This window comes from Gracilinanus agilis, chromosome 3, assembly GCF_016433145.1.
Source record: "Gracilinanus agilis isolate LMUSP501 chromosome 3, AgileGrace, whole genome shotgun sequence".
Lineage (NCBI taxonomy): Eukaryota > Metazoa > Chordata > Mammalia > Didelphimorphia > Didelphidae > Gracilinanus > Gracilinanus agilis.
The window spans coordinates 594072425-594093092 of NC_058132.1; the positions used below are offsets into that span (position 1 = coordinate 594072425).

At 34.6% G+C, this 20668-nt stretch overlaps 1 protein-coding gene across 7 annotated transcripts in view; it reads right to left on the minus strand.

The window, feature by feature from the left end:
- Window positions 1–20668, minus strand: part of ZC3H13 (zinc finger CCCH-type containing 13) — a 79435-nt gene that overhangs the window by 23296 nt on the left and 35471 nt on the right. For 5 of the 7 annotated variants that reach the window (XM_044670622.1, XM_044670629.1, XM_044670625.1 and 2 more), the window contains 3 exons: window positions 17037–17347; window positions 15069–15536; window positions 8936–9118 (listed from right to left, as the gene is read on the minus strand). In XM_044670622.1, the coding sequence (XP_044526557.1) occupies window positions 8936–9118; window positions 15069–15536; window positions 17037–17347 (962 nt within the window). The remainder of the gene's footprint in view (window positions 1–8935; window positions 9119–15068; window positions 15537–17036; window positions 17348–20668) is intronic. The other 2 variants (XM_044670626.1, XM_044670624.1) reach the window with 1 other exon arrangement.

Sequence of the window (20668 nt, forward strand, 5' to 3'; positions counted from 1 at the left end):
TCCTTCTCATACATGTTGGTCACAATAGGCATAAAAATACAGAATTGTTTATTTTGGAGGGAAGGGGATAAATATATTAAAACAAAATATGTATTCATTGCAAAAGGTAAGAGTTATAAGGATTTTTAATAGCTAAAAGCTCATCAACCTTGAAATGATATTCCAAAGTAAAAAAAAATTTGTTAAAAAATTGTTTTGCTTTTGCTTGCAATGAAAATTGAAAAGTAGTGATACTTAGAATTAATATTTAGTGTCTAGTAAATTAAAATATTTCATTTATTAAATGACTCTTCAGGTAAATAAGTTTTCAACTAAGACATTAGTTAGCTAACAACTGCAGAATTATGTAATTTTTCAAGTAAAATAAACACTTATTACTGCATTATGAGTATATAACTATTTTTTGCTTTAACTTATAAGTAGTGAAGATTATTCTATTTACTTCTGTGTGAAAAAGAAAAGCTACACAATGCTAAAAAGTTGCCTTATTGCTGAATGCTAAAAAATTGCCTTTATTGCTGTTCAGCGTATGGTTGAAAAGTTGAGGGGTAGGCTCCTAGATGAAGCAAAGGATTAGAAAATGTTCAACAAAGAACTAACAAACTGTTATAATTTTCCTATATTCATATTTAAGGACTAATGGTTGGCTAAAAACAAAAGTTCATTATTACCCAGTTAACCCAGCAGACTGGGGAGAAAAGGAAGTATGTATCAATCCACTGGGCAAGTAAATTTGAGTCAGAAGGTAAGGTTTTAAGTCTCTGCTCAGAGACCTATTAACTATATGGTACAGGACAAGTCATTTAAACTCCGAGTCTCATCAGTTTCCTAATTTTAAAAAATGAGGATGATAATAAACTGACTCACAAGACTGTTTTGAAGGAAATACCTTGTAAAACTTAAAGCATTAGGAAAATATTAACATTAATCATAAATAAGTATAAAATATTTATATATGTATATAATTTTATATAAATGTAGATACACGATATAAAAATACTGACAAGAGTTGAGCTTCTGGAGCTCAAAGCAATAAGCCAATGATCTTCTAGAAATGTAGTCTTTCTTTACACATTTCTTTAAAAGTTAAATTAAAGTTCAATTACTTTAATAAAATTACACATTAACTAGAAGGCAGTATATGGAATTATCAGGGTGATTTGAATATGGGATCATGAAAAAGCCTAGAGATTGAATATGGGGTAAAAGAAGTTGGGAAGACTTGCAGATAGCATGTTAAACATTTACTAAGTACAAAACAGTAAGTTAAGTGCTGGGAATACACAGAGAAAAATAAGTCAACTCTTGTTCACAAGGAGCTTACATTCTAATGGAGAAGCTATCACTTTCTAAAGGAGGAAGAACAAAAAGATCCAAGCTAAAGGAGAAGGATTCAAGATCAATCAAGTATTTTTGAAATGTCTACTACATGTCAGACATAGTGCTAAATTCTGGGGATATAATTATAAAAGAATGCAACAGTCCTCCCTATAGGTAAAGAACTCTATTAGGGGAGACAACTATGAGAAATGGAAATCATGTGAAGCATTAATATAAAGCAGCTAAATACAAAATAGTTTAGAAAAAAGGGCACTAGCAAATGAGGGCTCAGGAAATTTTTATTTTCACCTAGAAGATGGTGTTTGAACTACATTTTAATGGATTCTCTGAGGCAGAGATTAAGGAGAAAGTGCATTCCAAGAATAAGGAATAGCCAATGCAAAGGCATAGGGACAAAAGATAAGAGTGAGGTGTATGAGGAATAAAGAGAAGGCCAGTGTAGTCAGCTTGCAGTATGTTACAGGGTATGAGAAGTCCAATGAACCTAAAAAGATAGGTTGTAGGCAAGTTGTATAGGGCCCAAAAAACTAAGAAAAGGAATTTATATTTTCACCTAGAAGCAATGGAAAACCATTAGAGTTGACTGAGCAGGAGACAGATGGCCAAATGTGTGCTTACACAAAATTATTTTGGCAGCCATATATATCCTATACTGGAGAGGCAAGAGACTGGATTGAAGTGGTGAGACTTGTGGTAGGGACATCAAGGAGGAGGCTACTGCAATAGACTAGAAGAAAGGTAACAGAGGCCTCAACTAAGGTGACAGCTACAGAATGGAGAAAAAGAATTGGACACAAAAAATGTAAAGGTAGAAACAAGATTTGGTAACTGGCTGGATATGAGGGGTTAGGGAAAAGAGGAATCTAAGACCTCAAGATTATAAAACTGAGAGACAGAAAGACAAAGAGAAGTTTGCTCTTTTTTAAAAAAAAGTTTCAGGGAAAGGAGGGAGGAATATAATGAGTTTAGTTTTGGATATGCAGAATTTAAGCTATCTCTGGAAAATCAAGTTTGAAATGCCTAAGAGGCAAATGGATCAACTCAGGACTGAAAATAAGGATCTGAAAGCATTGGGGGGGGGGGGGACAAGCAGAGCTCAAGGAAAAGATCAAAATATTTGTTAAGAAAGTATAATTTCTACAAGATAAGAAAGACAAATTGGTAAATATCAAGATTGAAGAAGTTGGTTACTAATAGAAGATAAGAAGATACTAATAGGGTAGAGTGGGAATCACAAATCCTAAATTGAAGACCCTACCACTAGTTTGCCAAAACTGTTATGCAATAGCACAAATTGGCGAGGGGGATATCACAGCATTTCCAGTTAATACGGGGAGCAAGAAGAATATTGCAAGAAGCTTCAAAGAATGTGTGGCATTTATATTTCTGTCATAGAGAAGAGTCTATTAATGCTCAAAGTTTTGGCTTAGTCTCTTTCCTAGATAAGACAAGCTCCAGGAACATCTATCTACACTCCAGGTAGGAGAATAAAGGATTCCTTAAACTAGGAAGTAGGGAGGTGTGTGAAAATGGAGAGGTGACAAAGGCTCCAATGTGAATACATGTGAAAAAAGAGGAACCACAGAGAATGAGTAGAATTTAGACATATTAGGAAGTTAGAGGACAGAAAAAAAGGTGAAACAAATATAAACACTCAATACTTGGAAAGCAAAGGAAGTTCTTCCCAAAATGGAAGAAGCTGGACATTCTGAAAAGTAATCAACTGCCCAAGGAGGTTTGGAGGGGTAGGAGAAACACAAGACCAGCTAGATTTACAAGTGAATTTTATCAAACATTCAATGAACGATTAATTCCAATATTACACAAACTATTTGCAAAAATAGGAAAAGATGGGATCCTACCAAATTCCTTCAATGACACAAATATGGTCTTGATACCTAAAACCAGAAACAGACAAAGAAGAGAGAAAAGCAGAGAAAAACAGTAACTCCAGTAAAGTCATAGGATATAAAATAATCCGACATAAGTCATTTGTTTTTCTGTACATTATCAACAAACCCAACTATAGGAAGGGATAGGAAATGAAATGCCATCCAAAATAATTACAAAATATATAAAATATATATTAAGGTGGTATCTACTAAGACAAAAGAAAGGAATTATATAAGTGCGACTACAAAATACTCTTTACCAAATTACAGATAGGCCTAAAAACCTGGTGAAATATTAACTGCTCAGTTGTTACATTTTAATAATAATCAAAAATCTCAATACCATCTACATTAATTTACTTAGTGCTATACCAATCATTTACACATGTAAAATAATATTCTGAAAGAACAAAAGATCAAAAATCTCAAGGGAAATAATGAAAAAAGTTAAAAGGAAATGGACTCAAATACAAGATCTCAAACTAAAATACAAAAACAAAGATAAAAACTATTTGGTACTGTTAAAAAAAAAAAGTTGAACAGTAGGTTTATGTATAGAACAAACACAGTACCATATTTCCAATAAATTTAAATACCCCCACCTCCTGGTGTAGGGAATGCAAGAAAACTGGAGATCAGTTCAGCAGAAATCAGATTCAGAACAATAGCTTATATTCATATACTCAAATAACCTCAAAATAGATATACATGGATTAGGTATAAAACCATCAACAAATTAAAGGAGCAAAGAAGAGGTCTTTGGCAAGTATGAATCGAAGTCTTGACCAAATAAAAGAATTTTACAGAAGATAAAATAAGCAATTTCATTTACCCAAAATTGGGTTTTTTTTTAAGTTTTTGAACAAACAAAATCAGCCCAGTTAAAATTAAAAGAGAAATATAGTTGACTGGGAAAAGTCTTTTTTGTTAGTTTCTAAAATAAAGGTCTGATATATCAGGAACTTAAATATATAAGATCAAAAGCCATTCTCCAATAGATTAATGATTAGAAAAATGCAATTCTCAAAAGAAAAAAAGCAAGTTATCAATAACCATATGGGAAAAAATGCTCCAGATCACTTATAGTAAGAGAAATGAAAATTAAAGTAAATTTGAGGATCCATCTCAAGTCCATCAGACTAATAAAGATCAGGGGTCAACAAATCCAACTTCTGGCCTATTTTTGTAAAGATCTTGATCTAAGAATATTTTTTACATTTTTAAATATAGTAAACCTGTATTTTAAAATGTAAAAATGATTCTTATCCTAAAGGTTCGTTTGGGTCAGAGGTAGTAATTTGTGAAACCCTAGTAAAGATGACTCAAAAAAAATGACAATTATTAATATATTGTTGATATATATTAATAATAATAAAGATCAGGGGTCAACAAATCCAACTTCTGGCCTATTTTTGTAAAGATCTTGATCTAAGAATATTTTTTACATTTTTAAATACAGCAAACCTGTATTTTAAAATGTAAAAATGATTCTTATCTTAAAGGTTCGTTTGGGTCAGAGGTAGTAATTTGTGAAACCCTAGTAAAGATGACTCAAAAAAAATGACAATTATTAAAAGGAATATGGGAAAACAGGACATTATTGATAGACCCATCAACTGCTCTAGCCATATGGACATAAATATACAAAATAGTTCTTTTGTTATATCAAAAGATTAGAAATCCAAAGGGTGTCCCATCAACTGGGGAATGGTTGAACAAATTAAAGTATATGAAAGCAATTTTTTTCTTATTGCACCACAAGAAATAATGAAAGGAAAGGAATGGATTTAGAGAAATTTGGGAAGATTTGTTTGAACAGAAGCAAAGTAAAATAAACAGAACCAAGAGAAAAATTAATACAATGCCCATGACACTGTGAAGAAAAATAACTCTGAAATACATAAAAATTCTGACCAATGTTAAAGACCAATCACAATTCTAGAAAAACAATGATAGCATGCTTCTCACTTTCTGACAAAGCAGTAATAAGATTGAGTACAAAATGAGACATACATTTTTGGACATGGTCAATGTATATATTTGTTTTGCTTGGCTATGCTTATTTTTATAACAAGGGAAGTTTGTTGAATTGCCCTTTTTTTTGCTCGGGGGACAGGGTTAAGGGACAAAGGGGGAACAAGCGATGGTGGTATCAAAAAAAAAAGAAAGAAAGATAAAAGAAGAATGCCAATGAAGTTTTTTTAAATCCTTACCTTCCATCTTAGAACCAATACTACTGACTGGTTTTAAGGCAGAAACATAGTAAGGGTTAGGTAATGAGGGTTGTGGCTTGTCCAAATCACACAGCTAGAAAGGGTCATGAGGCCAAATTTGAATCCAGAACTTCCTGTTTCTGGACCTGAAACTCTACCCACTGGAGTCACCTAGCTGCTGCTGCCCCTTCATTGAATTTTTTTTAAATCCACATTAAAAAAAGGAGGCAGTTGAAAGTGAAGCACAGAAACAAGGTAGTTTTAAAGCTGTGTTAAAATTATCATATACTTTTTGAAGTCATGATATTCATGGTTCCATATACATTTTTATTTTTTTTAAATATGGAAATATAAATGTTCATTTTCATCAAGTTTAAAAAAGATATAGTCATAGCTGGAAACATTCTTCCTTAGTTTTCCTACTCATCTTAGTCATAAATAATAGTTCCTTGCCCTGAAACCTTTACATACCTTTCATATAGCTCTTATAACAATAGCAAACAGTTTTATCACACTTTAGTGTTTGCCAAACAATTTACAAATATAGGATGTCCTGAATATCTTAACAACAGTGCTAAGGTTATAGCATCTAATACTGTTTTGTAGTAAAGTTATCTTTCTAAGTTTTCTGAGGGTAGCAAGCTACTTTATATCTCTATTCATCTTAGTCAAAATAGAAGCTTAAGAAGTATGAGTTAATTTAATAAATATTAGTGGCAAGTCCATAGCTGGGGAGCTAGCTTATAAAGGGATAAAGATTATAAATCAGATTAATAAGAACTAAAGATATAAATTTGGGAGTTATTCACATAGTGGTGGTACTCCAGCTATAAGAGCAAGTGATTCTGTTTTCTACAGAATCAAATTATATTCAACAAGTGCTCAGACTATAAAGTCATCAACTGTACACTATCCATGCCAAGTCAGTGCTCACCACAAAACAGTTTACAATCCAAAAAAGATTTTAAATTGAGTAGTCCTATCCTCTTTACACTCTGCTAAAGAATGACAATCAAGTTGGGGAGAGGGGCGGAGACCGGGAGGGAAGGAGAGAGGGAGGGAAAGAGGGAGAAAGAGAGGAAGGGAAGGAGAAAAAGAGGAAGAGAGGAAGAAAAAAGGAAAGAAAAGAGGAGAGAGGAGGAAGGGAGGGAGGGAGGAAGGAAGGAAAAAAGGAAGGAAGGGAGGAAGGAAAAAAGGAAATAAAGGAGGGAGGGAGGGATGAAGGAGGAAAGGGAGGGAGGGCAAAATTGCTTAAAGATCAGAAAATGAGCCACTGACACCAGATTTTCTTTGTTAATATCAAACTTGAGACAGGTTCATTTAAAATAATTTGATATATAAAGAAATTTGTTTTGTTCCTTTTAAGGCCTGTCTTTTTTTAATTTATAGGCTTTATTCATGCATACAATCTATATAATTAGGAAATCTAATAATTGCGCTAAAACCTTTAAAAACTTTCATCAAGTAACTAAAAATAACAGCTAGACCACATGCCCATTTGGGAACAAAAAGAATGAAAAGCTGGCAGAATATACCCTATTTAATAATATATTTTTAAAATTTTGATAGCAACTATAACATAATCACCAAAGTTATTACATATATTGAAATTTTTACCAAGGAAAAAAATTTGTATTTTTATTTTGCTTCCCCTTTGATTTAATCTAGTGTTCATTTTTCTAAATGTAAAACTACAATCTTCATGAAATGATACCTAAAATTACCCCACTGACTGGAGGGAAAACGGAGCTTTCCAGGGACAAAGTTCGGTTGTCTTTCTGCTAAGAGAATGAAGTCTCTCTTCTAAAACCATCTTATAGACTTATATTCTCCCCTCCTACTAATCATTACTCCTATCCTGATACATCCTAATCATTACTTATATCAAGATTTATTACCTACTTGATGCTGACTACAGTAAAGCATCAATATTCAATTCTCAGGTCCATAAAACTTCATACTATATTAATCTCAGCATTATAGCATTCCTTATGTTAGTAACCAATCAAGGTTACACAGACCGTTTCCACCCAAAATTAAATATTTTAAATACATTAAAATGAACAGACAATAAAAGCTTGCTAAAAAACCATCCTTAAATTCATCAACTTTAATATCAAAACAATTAAAAATTTAAAAAACCTTTTAATGGATCTTACATTAACAATAGATCATTTGCTTAATATAGACTAGTGATTCCCAAAGTGGGCGCTACTGTCCCCTGGTGGATGCTGCAGGGATCCAGGGAGCAGTAATGGCCACAGGTGCATTTATCTTTCCTATTAATTGCTATTAAAATTTTTTAAGGGGGCAGCTGGGTAGCTCAGTGGATTGAGAGCCAGGCCTAGAGACTGGAGGTCCTAGGTTCAAATCCGGCCTCAGACACTTCCCAGCTGTGTGACCCTGGGCAAGTCACTTGACCCCCATTGCCTACCCTTACCACTCTTCCACCTATAAGTCAATACACAAAAGTTAAGGGTTTAAAAAAAATTTTTTTTTTAATTTTTTAAAAAATTAATTTCCAGGGGGCTAGGTAATATTTTTTCTGGAAAGGAGGCGGTAGGCCCAAAAAGTTTGGGAACCACTGATATAGACCAAAGTATAACACATGACATGCAAAGAGAAAAAAAATTTATTCAAATTTCTTCTACTTGCTTATTTCTTTCTCAATATCATTTTTTAAATTTTAATTTTTTTATTTTTTTAAAGCCCATACTTTCCGTCTTGGAATCAATACTGTGTATTGGTTCCAAGTAAGAAAAGTGGTAAGAGCTAGGCAATGAGGGTTAAGTGACTTGCCCAGAGTCACACAGCTGGGAAGTGTCTGAGGCTAGATTGAACCCAGGACCTCCCATCTCTAGACCTGGCTCTAAATCCACTGAACTACCCAGCTGCCCCCTCTCAATATCATTTTAGAAAGAAAATTTTTAAGTAAAAATGTTTTCCTATTCAATTCCTATCTCTCTTACAGTAATTACTATCTCTTCACATGGTAGATGGTTTTGATGGGATACCAAATATAAGGCCCTTTAGAGTCATGTAGACCCCAAACGCCCTTTTAGGCATTGTAACCAAGGCTATGGCTGAGAAAGACAAGTAAGAGAGCACACTGGCTTCCCCAGCTCACGATACATGGGCCTAACATGCCAAAAAAGAATAAGAAGGTAGGAAGGGCAAGCTACCTCAGCTGGTAAAAAGAATGAAAACTTGGGTCAGGAGGTGACAAACTTGAGAGAAGCAAAAGCAGGGTTGAGAGTAGGAATAAAAAGACAGTGAGTCTCCTTAAAAGGTAGGAAACTGCCAGGTTTCTCATGGGTCTATCTAGGGAATATCAGTAGCCAATTATTTCCATCACAATCTCTCTACCCTGAGAGAAAATATCATGGAAGAAAGTTTGAGAATGTTCTAAGTATTTTCATTAAAAACAAAACTTGCTATTAACTTCCTTACCCTAATTTAATATGCATACATTAATATGAGTTTTCATACCTCTCTCTCTGTTGTCACGTCTGTCCCTTTCTCCATGTCTTCTTTCAAAGGACGAATCCCTAGCTTGATCTCTGGCATCATAACGGTCTCTCTCAGGATATCCACTTCGAGATTCCCAGCTTTCATGGTAGTTTCCACCACTACTATGCCCATCAACCTGAGATCCTCTTGTTCCTCGACCTCCTAAACAAAAAATATTCACACAAATGTATAATAGTTACTTTGTTTAGTTAAGATTTTGAAAATATAATCTTCACAAAGAGCTTCATAAAGCACCCAAATAAATCTTAAAATCCCAAAGTTGAAAGAGACTTAAAGAATCAACCAGTCCAGCTCCTATCTGAAGCATTAATTCCCATGACCACAAATCTTGGCTCTATTTAAAGATCTCCAAATATGTGAAAATCATTACCCTGACATACTATTTTTAGATAGCTGTATTTGCCGGTTTGTATAAATCCTCTTCTATAAGATCTCTCTTCAAGTATTTGAGGATTGTAATAATATTGTTTACCAAATCCACAAGGCTTTTCAGGCTTAAAACTTCTTCAAATCTACTTTAAATGATACAGGCTTAAGTTTTATCACCATCTTGTTTGACTTACTCAGAACTGTAGCACCAAGAAAATGTTTTCTCTACTTGTAAACTAAAAATTATTAAATAGATAGAATATTGAATTAATAGACCTAGTCTTCAATCCTGGATCACAGACAGATTTTGCCAAATCAACATGTTTTCCCCCCCCCTAAAAATGAATAGTTTATACACCTATGAAATAATAATAAAAGACATCTACTTAGGAGTCCTTTATTTCCATGTAAATGCTACCTGCTCTCTCAAAGGTATAGAAGAATATTGTATGAATAAATTATGTCCTATATATTCTATATGACGTTTTACAGTTTATAGCTAAGAAATCTTGATAAAAGTTTCAATTGCTTAGCCAGAATATCATCATAGCATACTCAATTTTGTAAAACCCAGGGCTATAAATCTTGAAAAAATGAGGTAGCAAAGACCTAAAAGCCACCCAACTAAAGCTCAGCCTACTTTTCCAAGGTCCTTTCTGAAAATGAATACATTCTACATATATTTTTTGGGATGGTGCAACCTGACGGTATGAGAAAGTCCTAAGAATATTGAAGAATATAATTGACAATTATCAACAATTCACTAGTAACACAACAAGAAAAGTTTATAAAATGTTTAGACTTTCCAAAACACCTTCAAAAACATATTGGTAGGGCAGTTAGGTGGTTCAATAGATCAAGAGCTCAATAGAGACAGGAGCCCCAGGTTCAAATCTGACTTCAGACAATTCCCAGCTGTGTGACCCTGGGCAAGTTACTTAACTCCAATGAGTAGCCTTTACCATTCTTCTGCACTGGAACCAATATACAATAATGATTCTAATATGGAAGGTAAGGGGTTAAAAAAATAGCAAAAACTCCATTTTCAAAGAAAATTACAATCACTACATTAATGTCCCTAACTCCTAGAAGATTAAGGTTGGTATAGGAACTACTAAGTACTAAAGAACAAAGAGCCTAACAGAATTCCTACCAATCTATGGGAAATTCCTGGTCCTTCTGTAGAGGAATAGAAATCAGATTACTTGACTTGGCATTCAGCTACTCATTGGTACCAACTGGGTCCAAAGCACCTTAACAAAGTATTTAGTAATCTACCACATTAATGAATGAAGTCATCAGTGAAATTTTTCCACACTGAAATTTTGAAATGAGGTCATCTCATAGACCTTATTTAGATTTATTTCCAAAAATCTATGTGAATTTCTACCAGCTCCCTTCAGTCCTTTGTAATTTATTACTCAGGAAAGACCAAAAAGAGTTTTAAGGTAATCAACCTTGCTTTTAGTCAAAAGTATACCTTTAGGAGTTGCCAGACACCCGACAACTACCCAACTTGATGCTAATTAAACTTTTTAATAAGCCTATCTTTTTATAAAACATCAAGCTTAGAGAAAAGATGGAGTGCCAACTTTCTAACTAAAGGTTATAGTTTTTTTTCTAAGCAATCTTTTTTGCTTGTTTCCAATTCAAAGTGTTTTAAAAAATTAAGGCTGTCAATTCTGGCCACTAATGGAACACTGTGATTTCTTAATAATGAAGAAATCAAGTAAGACATAAGTAGTCAAAATAGTAGGAGAAGAGTCTAATTATTGTTGCGCCTACCACATAAAAGATTATATTAAATGTAGAGGATACCAAAAAAAAAAAAAAAATCTTTGCCCACCACTAGTTTTTAATCTAGTTGGGAAAACTGGAGAAGTAAGGCAAATGAAAGAATTAGAGGATAAAAGAAACTAGTTAACTTGTCCTAAAAGTGGGTAGTGTCTTGGGAAAGCTTAAATATTAAGAGAAATAATAATAAGTGTGTCTTTTACTCAAAGTCCATATTATAGGTCGGAGGCGAAGAAACAAAGAGAATCATATTAAGTCATCTTGCCTCTTTCCAAAAATGGACAGGCAGAACCAGTCAGGAAAGAAATTCAGGGGCTGGCTAGAAAGAATGGAAGTAACTCAGTTATTGTAAGGTTAACTAAGATCTACATGGGAACTAGAACAAATATATTTTTTGAATAAAAATGCAAATCAAAAGTACAATTACAGGGGCAGCTGGGCAGCTCAGTGGATTGAGAGCCAGGCCTAGAGACGGGAGGTCCTAGGTTCAAATCCGGCCTCAGACACTTCCCAGCTGTGTGACCCTGGGCAAGTCACTTGACCCCCATTGCCTACCCTAACCACTCTTCCACCTGTAAGTCAATACACAGAAGTTAAGGGTTTAAAAAAAAAGTACAATTACATTATACTTAGTAACAGTTACAACATATACAACAGGGATTTATTCATTTACAATGTTATTTTCAGGCTTTTAAATATATATATATATGTATATATATGTGTGTATATATGTATATATACATTACACATAATATATATACACGTTATGTTTTTTAAAGCCCAACTAATAACTAATGCTCCAAATTAATAAACTTCAGTTGTATGATAGGCATTACAAGTACTATGAAATAGCATGCAGACATAGAAGCAGTTAGGTTAGAATGCTGGACCTGGAGTTAGGAAGACCGAAGTTCAAATCCAGATTCAGATATTTACTGTGTGATCCTGGGCAAGTCACTTAACCTTTGAATGCTTTGTTTTCCTCATTATTGGAGATGATAATAATAGTATCTCCCTCCCTGCTAAGAGGAAAAAATGTGCTATTTGTAGAGTGTCTTCAAGTCTTAAGGCACTATATAAGTGCTATTATTATACATAATAAAAAATTAATGTTGGTTAACCATTGATATGCCCACCCCCTCAAGAAGGGAGGAATTTCTTTCTTTCTTTCTTTTTTTTAAATTTTTTTAAGCCTTACCTTCCAACTTGGAGTCAATACTATATATTGGCTCCAAGGCAGATGAGTGGTAAGGACTAGGCAATGGGGGTTAAATGCCTTGCCCAGGGTCACAGAGCTGGAAAGTATCTCAGGTCAGACTCGAACCTAGGACCTCCAATCTCTAGGTTTGACTCTCAATCCACTGAACAACTCAGCTGCCCCCAAGGGACGAATTTCTTAAAGATCCTCAAGAATTTATGTGTCAACAAGAGTGCATCATGAAATGTAAAATAGATAATTCTGAATAAATTGAAAAGTTTTTGTGCAGATAAAATAAATGCTTCCAAGACTGGAAGGAAAAGCAGAACACTGGGAAAAAAATTTATAGATAGCCTATCAGACAGAGGTCTTATATCTAAAATGTATAGTGAACTTTGTCAAATATATAAGAATAAGAGCCACTCCCAATGGATAAATGGGGAAAAGATCTGAACAATCTTTAGATGAAGAACTCAAAAGCTATATATAGATATATGAAAAAATGTTCTAAATCACTACTGATAAGAGAAATGGAAACCAAACCAATTCTGATATATCACCTCACATCCACCAGACTGGCTAAAATGACAAAAGGGAAGAGTGACAAATATTGGAGGGGGATGTGAAAAAATGAGGACACTAATGCAATAGAGCTGTGAACTGGGGTGGGAGGAGGAGGAACCAAGACAGCAGCTGAGTAGCATCAAAACCTAAAAGCATTCAAGAGAATCCTTCTAAGCCAACCTTAAAATAATACCTCAAAAAAACTAAAGTCAACAGATCCAACAAGGAGATGGGAGTATGGGGGCTTTCTTACAGGAAAATAACTTGAGAGGTAGGCAGAGAGAGAGTCAATTTTCATAGGTGGAGAGGGAACAGGAAGTAAAACTGCACACATAGGGGTGCTAACCACATCCCCACCTACTGTGTCAGATTCTGAGTATGGGCATTAGGCTAATTTTGGGTAGAGTTGTGAACTGATCCAACCACTTGGGAAAGCAATTTGGAATTACACCCAGAGTTATAAAACTGTGTACAATACTTTAGAACCAGCAATATAATTGTTGGGTCTGTTTCCCAAGGAGATCAGGGAAAGAGGAAAAGAACCCATAAGTTGCAAAACATTTATAGTAGCTCTCTTTGTAGTGGCAAAGAATTGGAAACTTAGGGGATGCTCATCAAATGGGGAATAGCTGAGCAAATTGTAGTATACAATAGTGATGGAATATATTACCGTGCCATAAGAAATGATGAACAGACTTGTTTTAAAAACATGGAAAAGAACTATACGAAATAATGAGCAATGAAATGAATACAACCAAGAGAACATTATATTCAGCCACAGTGTTGGGAGAATAAACTATGAAAGTTACCTCCAGAAAGTGAACAGTAAAGTCAAAGCATGAAAAACTTAATTTATATGAACATTTGGGCCTCCCTGATGATAACCTTTGTGATAAGGGGAGAATGGAAAGGGACTGGGACAATTATGGATGGGATTTATTATGTAGATATGAAAAGTAAAAAAAACATTTAGGAGATCTGTGATTTCATTTGTGTGCTATCTTCTTTTTCTTTGTACACAGAAATGCTTATTTTGTTGAAGCCAAACATAAACATCATAAACATCTGGAATATTAAAAATTTGGGTGGGAAAAAAAGAAAAAAGAAGTGTTCTCGAGTGAGAAGGAAACAGATAAACAAGCAGAAAGATATGAGGGCCAAGACAAAAGACTCTTTAAGGTTGATTTATTGAATATATACTCTCTGTGCAATGGAGACATGTGAATATAGACCAACATGAAGAGAGAAGACGAAATTGGTGAAGACAAAATTCAGCTGCATATCAGTGTTTCAATTTAGGTTTGGGGATAATTTAGAGGTTGAAGAAAGAGTAGAGAATATTAGGGCAGTGAAGCAAAAGCTGGAGTCCAAATGAAGATTGCTGGAGAGCATCCTAGAACACAGCCTTTGGTGATGAAAAGTAATCAGGAATAGGGAGATGATGAGGGAAAAGGGAAAGCACACAGACTAATCCTTATTTAATACTTTAAAGTTCAGGAAGTCATAAAGGTACCAAAAGTTGGAGTTCAATAGAAGATTCAAGAAGTGATGAATAGAAAGAAAGGAAGGAGGGAAGCAGATAGCTACAGGCCTAGGGATGATAACGTCTAGGACAGAAAGATAGTTTGATGATTTAGGAAGGTATAAACATATGGATAAATTCAGCTGGTTCATTTTTGTTTCATTCACTTTTAGTAAACCATTTCCACACTGACTTTAAATTCCAGTTATATGAAGTTTATGCAGGAGAGATTTCATTTCCTCTTAATGTGTGTGTGTGTGTGTGTATGTGTATGTGTATGTGTATGTGTATGTGTATGTGTATGTGTATGTGTATGTGTCATCCTGACATTGCCTTTGATATTTCAAACTAATTAAAACTGATAACTTTCTAATGAATGCAATAAAGTGCAAGTAGATCAAGATCCCTCCCCATCTAACTCACATTTGTTTTTTTGGTTTGGAGATTTTGAGGGGAGCTGATGAGAGACCGGTTAAAAAAAATTTTTTAAGAACATGATATAGTATAACACTACAACAATGATCATAAAATCACTGTAATAAAAAAGTAGCATTTATAAGAAATTAATTGTTTAGAAAGTGCATTAGATGAAATAGTCATCTTTAAATAAAAATGAATAAGATAAAATAAAATCTAAACAGTACCCTTTTCAGGTAATTCTGGACCTCTGCCTCTATTTCTGCCTGTCCGGTCACTTCTACTTTCATTTCGAGATTCATTTCTAGAGTCATTCCTTGTTTCAGTTCGAGAACTCTCTTCTCTGCCATGATTTCTTCCATAGCTTCGAGAGTCTTCTTGATATGTGTCTTCCTTCCGATGAGTATCTCGACTTTCACGGTCCCTATAATCATGGGTATCTCTTGTGGAACGCGAATCCCGCTGATCCCGACTATCTTTATTATCTCTGTTGTAATCTCTTGTATCCCTGGAGTCTCGGACATCTCTGGATTCTTTCAATTCCCTTCGGTCTCTAGTATCTCTGGCTTCTCTCCGATCTCGGCCCTCTCGAGATTCTCTGTCATCTCTGTGATCTCTAGAAGAGCTCTGGTCTTGGTCATACTCTCGTTCTTCTCTAGTTTCTTTCTCTCTATTTTCCCTTTTGCCTCTAGTGTCTATAAAGGAATTTGTGACAGTCAAAATTACCACATCAATTTTGTCAAGCACTTCTAAAGAGGAAGAAACTTTATGAAAATATTTGAAATACAATTTTCTCCAACAAATGTAAATATATTACATATTCTACAGATGGCACCTATTAGAGTTCTATTTTTAAAAATACTTAGTTATTTTTAAATAACAATGCCATAAATGAAAGACATTCCTGAATGGCCAAAATCTAGATTACACAAACATAAAAATACTCTTTATGAATGTCTAAAAGTATAATAAGGAATAAAGGGCAATGGGGTAGGCTACTTGGAAATGCTAAACAGAAACTCCAAGTCTTCAGAGAGATTCCTTCAAGTTTACAACAGGCCAATATCCAGAAAAGAATGGACAGTTTCATCTCAACAGGGGTGCAGCAGACATTCTTTTTAGAAGGGGGACAGGAAGGGTTAATTTTTTTCATTTTTCTGTGCCTTTTCCCCTAATCTCTAATAGCCTACTCTAAAAGTCTAAAGGCCAAACAAGTAATTTTAATTTCACCTACCAAATGTTTTTATTTTAATGATTCCCTTTCTCTAATACTAGTTTCTCCTTTCTGAGATTTATTAGAAGCAAGGAGTACTTGGTGGTATTCTTCTTGGTACAAAGCAATTCCCATGCCCCTCTCTATTCTTGAGATATGTAAAGGCATCCTATTCAATATGTATCTGATCCTCTGCAATGCTCTATGACAGCATTTTCTAATTTTTCACAGAGAAGCAAAGGTAGTATTCCTTTTCAACAGCTTGATTAGATGCTTACCTTACTTATTATTATAGCCTAATTTCAAAGAGAGCCTATTGCTATAATGCATAGAGGGAGTACACAGTATTTTTTAGCAAATCAAATTTGGGACATGCTCCATATATAAGGAAGAGAATGACATTTATATTACACCTACTTAGTGCTAGGCACTGTGCTAAGCATTTTACAAATATTATCTCATTTGATAATGTGCAAACAAAGCTTCCAAGAGTTAGTGATTTCTATGGAGAAGTTGTCTGATAGTTGGTAGAGGTAATAGGCTCAAAATCCAGACCCTTTCCAAAAATATAAGTTAGTAGAACCAATTGAGTTCTCATCCATGACTACATGGAATCACTTTAAAGAGTTGAGAGGAAAAAAGAATATAAAGGAGAATGGGAAACAAAGCTGGAACAGGAATGGAAAAAGCTATACTTAATTGATAAAATCTGTGGAAAGAACATTGAAACTGAGTTTGAAGGCCAGCTTTGCTGATTAATCTCTTGGACAAATCATTTATCTCTGAGGGCCTACCTGCTTTGGCTGATGCTCATACTTTCTCAACATTTACAGTAGCAGAACAAGACCTGAGTATATTATAGAAAACTTACAAGGAACATAAAGGCTCTATCACAACAAAACAATATGGAAATATAATGTAATTTGTTATAAATAAAATTTACCTCACAAACTAGAAACTACAACTATTAGAAACTGCTTACCTTCCCTCCTTTCATGGCGTCGATCATGTGACTGTGAGGTCCGCTCATGATCATGCCTTCCTTTTTCACGCCCTGGAGATCGATGTCGTGATGGACTTCTCTTTCTCTGAGGAGAAGACGAGGACCGTGGTGGGTAAGGAGATGGAGAACGTCTCACTGGAGGAGATGCTGTCCTCTGGTAGGCTGGGGAAGGAGTTCTTTTTCGACGAGGAGAAGGAGAATGTCTTTGCACAGATGATCCTGATTGTGATGAAGATGAGTGATGCCTGGAAGATAAGGGAGAATGACGCTGTCCTGCTGGGGAAGCAGACCTATAAGGGAGGGGGGGGAAAAATATATATATATATATATATACATACACATATAAAAACAGCTTTCTTATTTTCTATGCAACAGGAAAAAAATTCACTGAATATTAAAACTGGATATAAAATCAGATGAGATATAAAAGTTTAATAAGTAGACTTCTGGGATCATAAAACTGACTTTTCAATCCTAGAGTTATAGCAGGAAAAATTAGGCAGTTTAAAATAGTAGCTCTGGTCTCAGAAAATTCTGTGTCCTCTTTCCAGACTTAGATACCAATAATCTTCCCTACTCCAGGAGGGTTTCTCCAATGAGAGTGCAAAGCTCAACCCCAAGCAAAAGTCTCATGCATGCTTAGGATTTTCCACGGCAATGGGTACAAATAGTGATTAGGGAATGAGAGATATGAGTACTGGTGAAAATTAATTGATAAAATGAGTTCGTTATGTGGTGGGAAGAGTCATAACCTCAAGGAAAGTGGCTGTAAAAGACTAGAGGAGAAAACTGTGGATGATATAGGGGTACTATATGTGCTGTCTAGTACCACCATCTCAGAAAGGAAATCTAAAATAAAGGCTACTCAGCATAGATTAGGAAGAGAATAGCAGCATACACTGTCTGCACTTCTTACTGCCTGCCTCCACTCCCACAATCCAGCACATGCTGAGCTCTTCTCCAGCTCCTACATATGGTTTCTTATTAGTATTCACTTTCATTGCTAACAGATAGCTAATAACCTTAAAGGCAAACCTGGAACTCACTACCTGCTCCTAGATATTCTAGTATATCAGTGTTTATCCATACTAAATATGCTAAGCACTGGGAATGCAAAATAGAAACAGAAAAAATCTGCTTCTTCTCTCAAAGAACTCACATTCCTAATAATAAGGGATGGAGGAGTTGAGGTGCAGGGTAGGCAAAAAGAGCCAGAGGTCTTAGAAGTTCAGCTATAAGGTAAATGGCATGGGCCAGAAGTCCTTAGGAAGTAACAGAATGTCTGCCACAAGAATAGCCCACTATCATTGGGGAAAAGAGAAGAGTTCTCTCCATCTATGTGGGTACAGGGGAGGCAGTAGGCCAGTGTCTACCCAGGAAAGGACAAGCATAAAGGGGCAGTAGAATCTGATAATATAATAGACTCCTTTTTATTTGGAGGGAACATAAGATCTAGGATTCTGCTTATACTTTTGACTTGAGACTCAAAAGCATAACATGAATGACCTTGATAAGAGTAATAGCTCATTATTTCATCTTTGGTAGTTATTTGAAGATATTTTAAAACCCCAATTAATCCCCTATAATGAGACCATTAAAATTAAATCTTAAATAGACTTGCTTGGAAATTCTTACACACACACACACACACACACACACACACACACACACACACACACACTCTTTTTTTTGTTGTTGTTGTTGTTTTGGTTTTTTTTTAACCCTTAACTTCTGTGTATTGGCTCCTTGGTGGAAGAATGGTAAGGGTGGGCAATGGGGGTCAAGTGACTTGCCCAGGGTCACACAGCTGGGAAGTGGCTGAGGCCGGATTTGAACCTAGGACCTCCCTTCTCTAGGCCTAACTCTCAATCCACTGAGCTACCCAGCTGCCCCCCACACACACTCTTAAAGAAATCCACACATGTAAACACATAATATAATTATAAAGCAATGAGACTTTCATTGTTTTTCTAAACAAACATCAGAACTTATAAATCTAAGTAACCCATTGCTCACTGCATAGTTACTTTGGAGGGACTAAATACTTATTACAACTGCCTTTAGAGCCTATGGAAAATCAAATATCTTTAAAATATTCCTTCTTTGAAACTTAGCTTAGTTTTTAGAAAAAGTCTACAATAAACAAGGGGCAATTCTTGTGAATAATGAAAATAGATCAAGCTAGGTAATAATAATTGTTCAAAAAATATCTTATAGAAAGAATGTGAGCCAGAATACTATCATTTCTGAGACCTGGTAGTATGAATTCTATAATAACAACTCCACTGACTTCAAGTAAACAAATTAACTTTGCTTTCACTTTTGTTTTAATTAGATTTGGTGAAATGTTCTATTTTCCCATTAGCCTCATAATATATTTTAAGGTCATAAAAGAAATCATGTTTCATTACCAGTTATTATTTTCTTCAAAATCATCATTTTGTTGGCTCCAGGTAGCATTTCTCAAAAGATCAGAAAAAATGTCAAGCCTACTATTTTTCAGTACTCAAAATATATGGCATAATCTTCAAGGACACTTTCATGTTTTATTGGAACCAAAACTCTGAACCTTTTAAATATTTTAATTGACCCAGCAAAGAATTCAATAATCCACATTGTATGTCAACAGGACATCTTCCCCATGTTTAAATTTTTTTTTAACTTTATTCCCTTAACTTCTAATTTGGTGTCTCATTTAACTTTGCACAGAATTTTATACCCTTTACTTTAAATAAAGGTCACTTTCTTTTACAGTGACTGGAAACAACAACACAGATTGTCACAGATGCTAGCACAATAGGTCATCTTCAAAGTGTGACTGCTATGCATTTGAATGTTATAAAAGCATCCCTACTGTCCTCAATCTTTCTTCCACTTTCAGGAACCAATGCAAGAAAAACAGTCTTGTTCTTTACAAGTCAGAAGGTAAATTTGTAAATTAGGTGCCCATCCATACCAGACCCACATTTTGTTCTAGCAATCAAGATCTATCACTCTTGAGTTGTCATATTTGTGAGAGTAGTGTTAAGAGATGAAAATCTGAAATTGCCTAAATAAAATGAGCAAAGTAAGATTTTAAAACCAAGAGAAAAAAATTCTCCAAAACTAGTTTCTGCAGACAGGAGAAACAATTGAAAGCAATTTATTAAAGGGTAGAGTCTAGGACTTCAAAACCTACATAGTCTCCAGTCAGAGAAATTATAGATAGTAATGATCTGACCAGTCTAAGTCTGGAATTATGATTTATTTCATGTTCCAAGTAATAATACCAAGAACCAAGGGAGGCTAAATTGTGGTTTGGCACCTAGGCCATAAACAGGTATACATACATATATAGCTTATATTAGCTTTTGTTTTTATCATGCAAGTCTTTGATTCAACCACCTGCCCGAAAAGGAGAACAGTACTGGGTACATTTATAAGATAGTTCAAAACTAACAAAATGTCATACTAACAAGAAAGCCATATTCTCTCTTTTTTAAGTCAGGTAAAAATATTCAAATTCAATACCAAACAAAAATTTGGACTTTAAGTCATAATTTCAAGGGAAAAGAGAATGGATTTTCCTGAACCAAAAAAAAAAAAAGAAAAGAAAAATACAGTTTTCAATA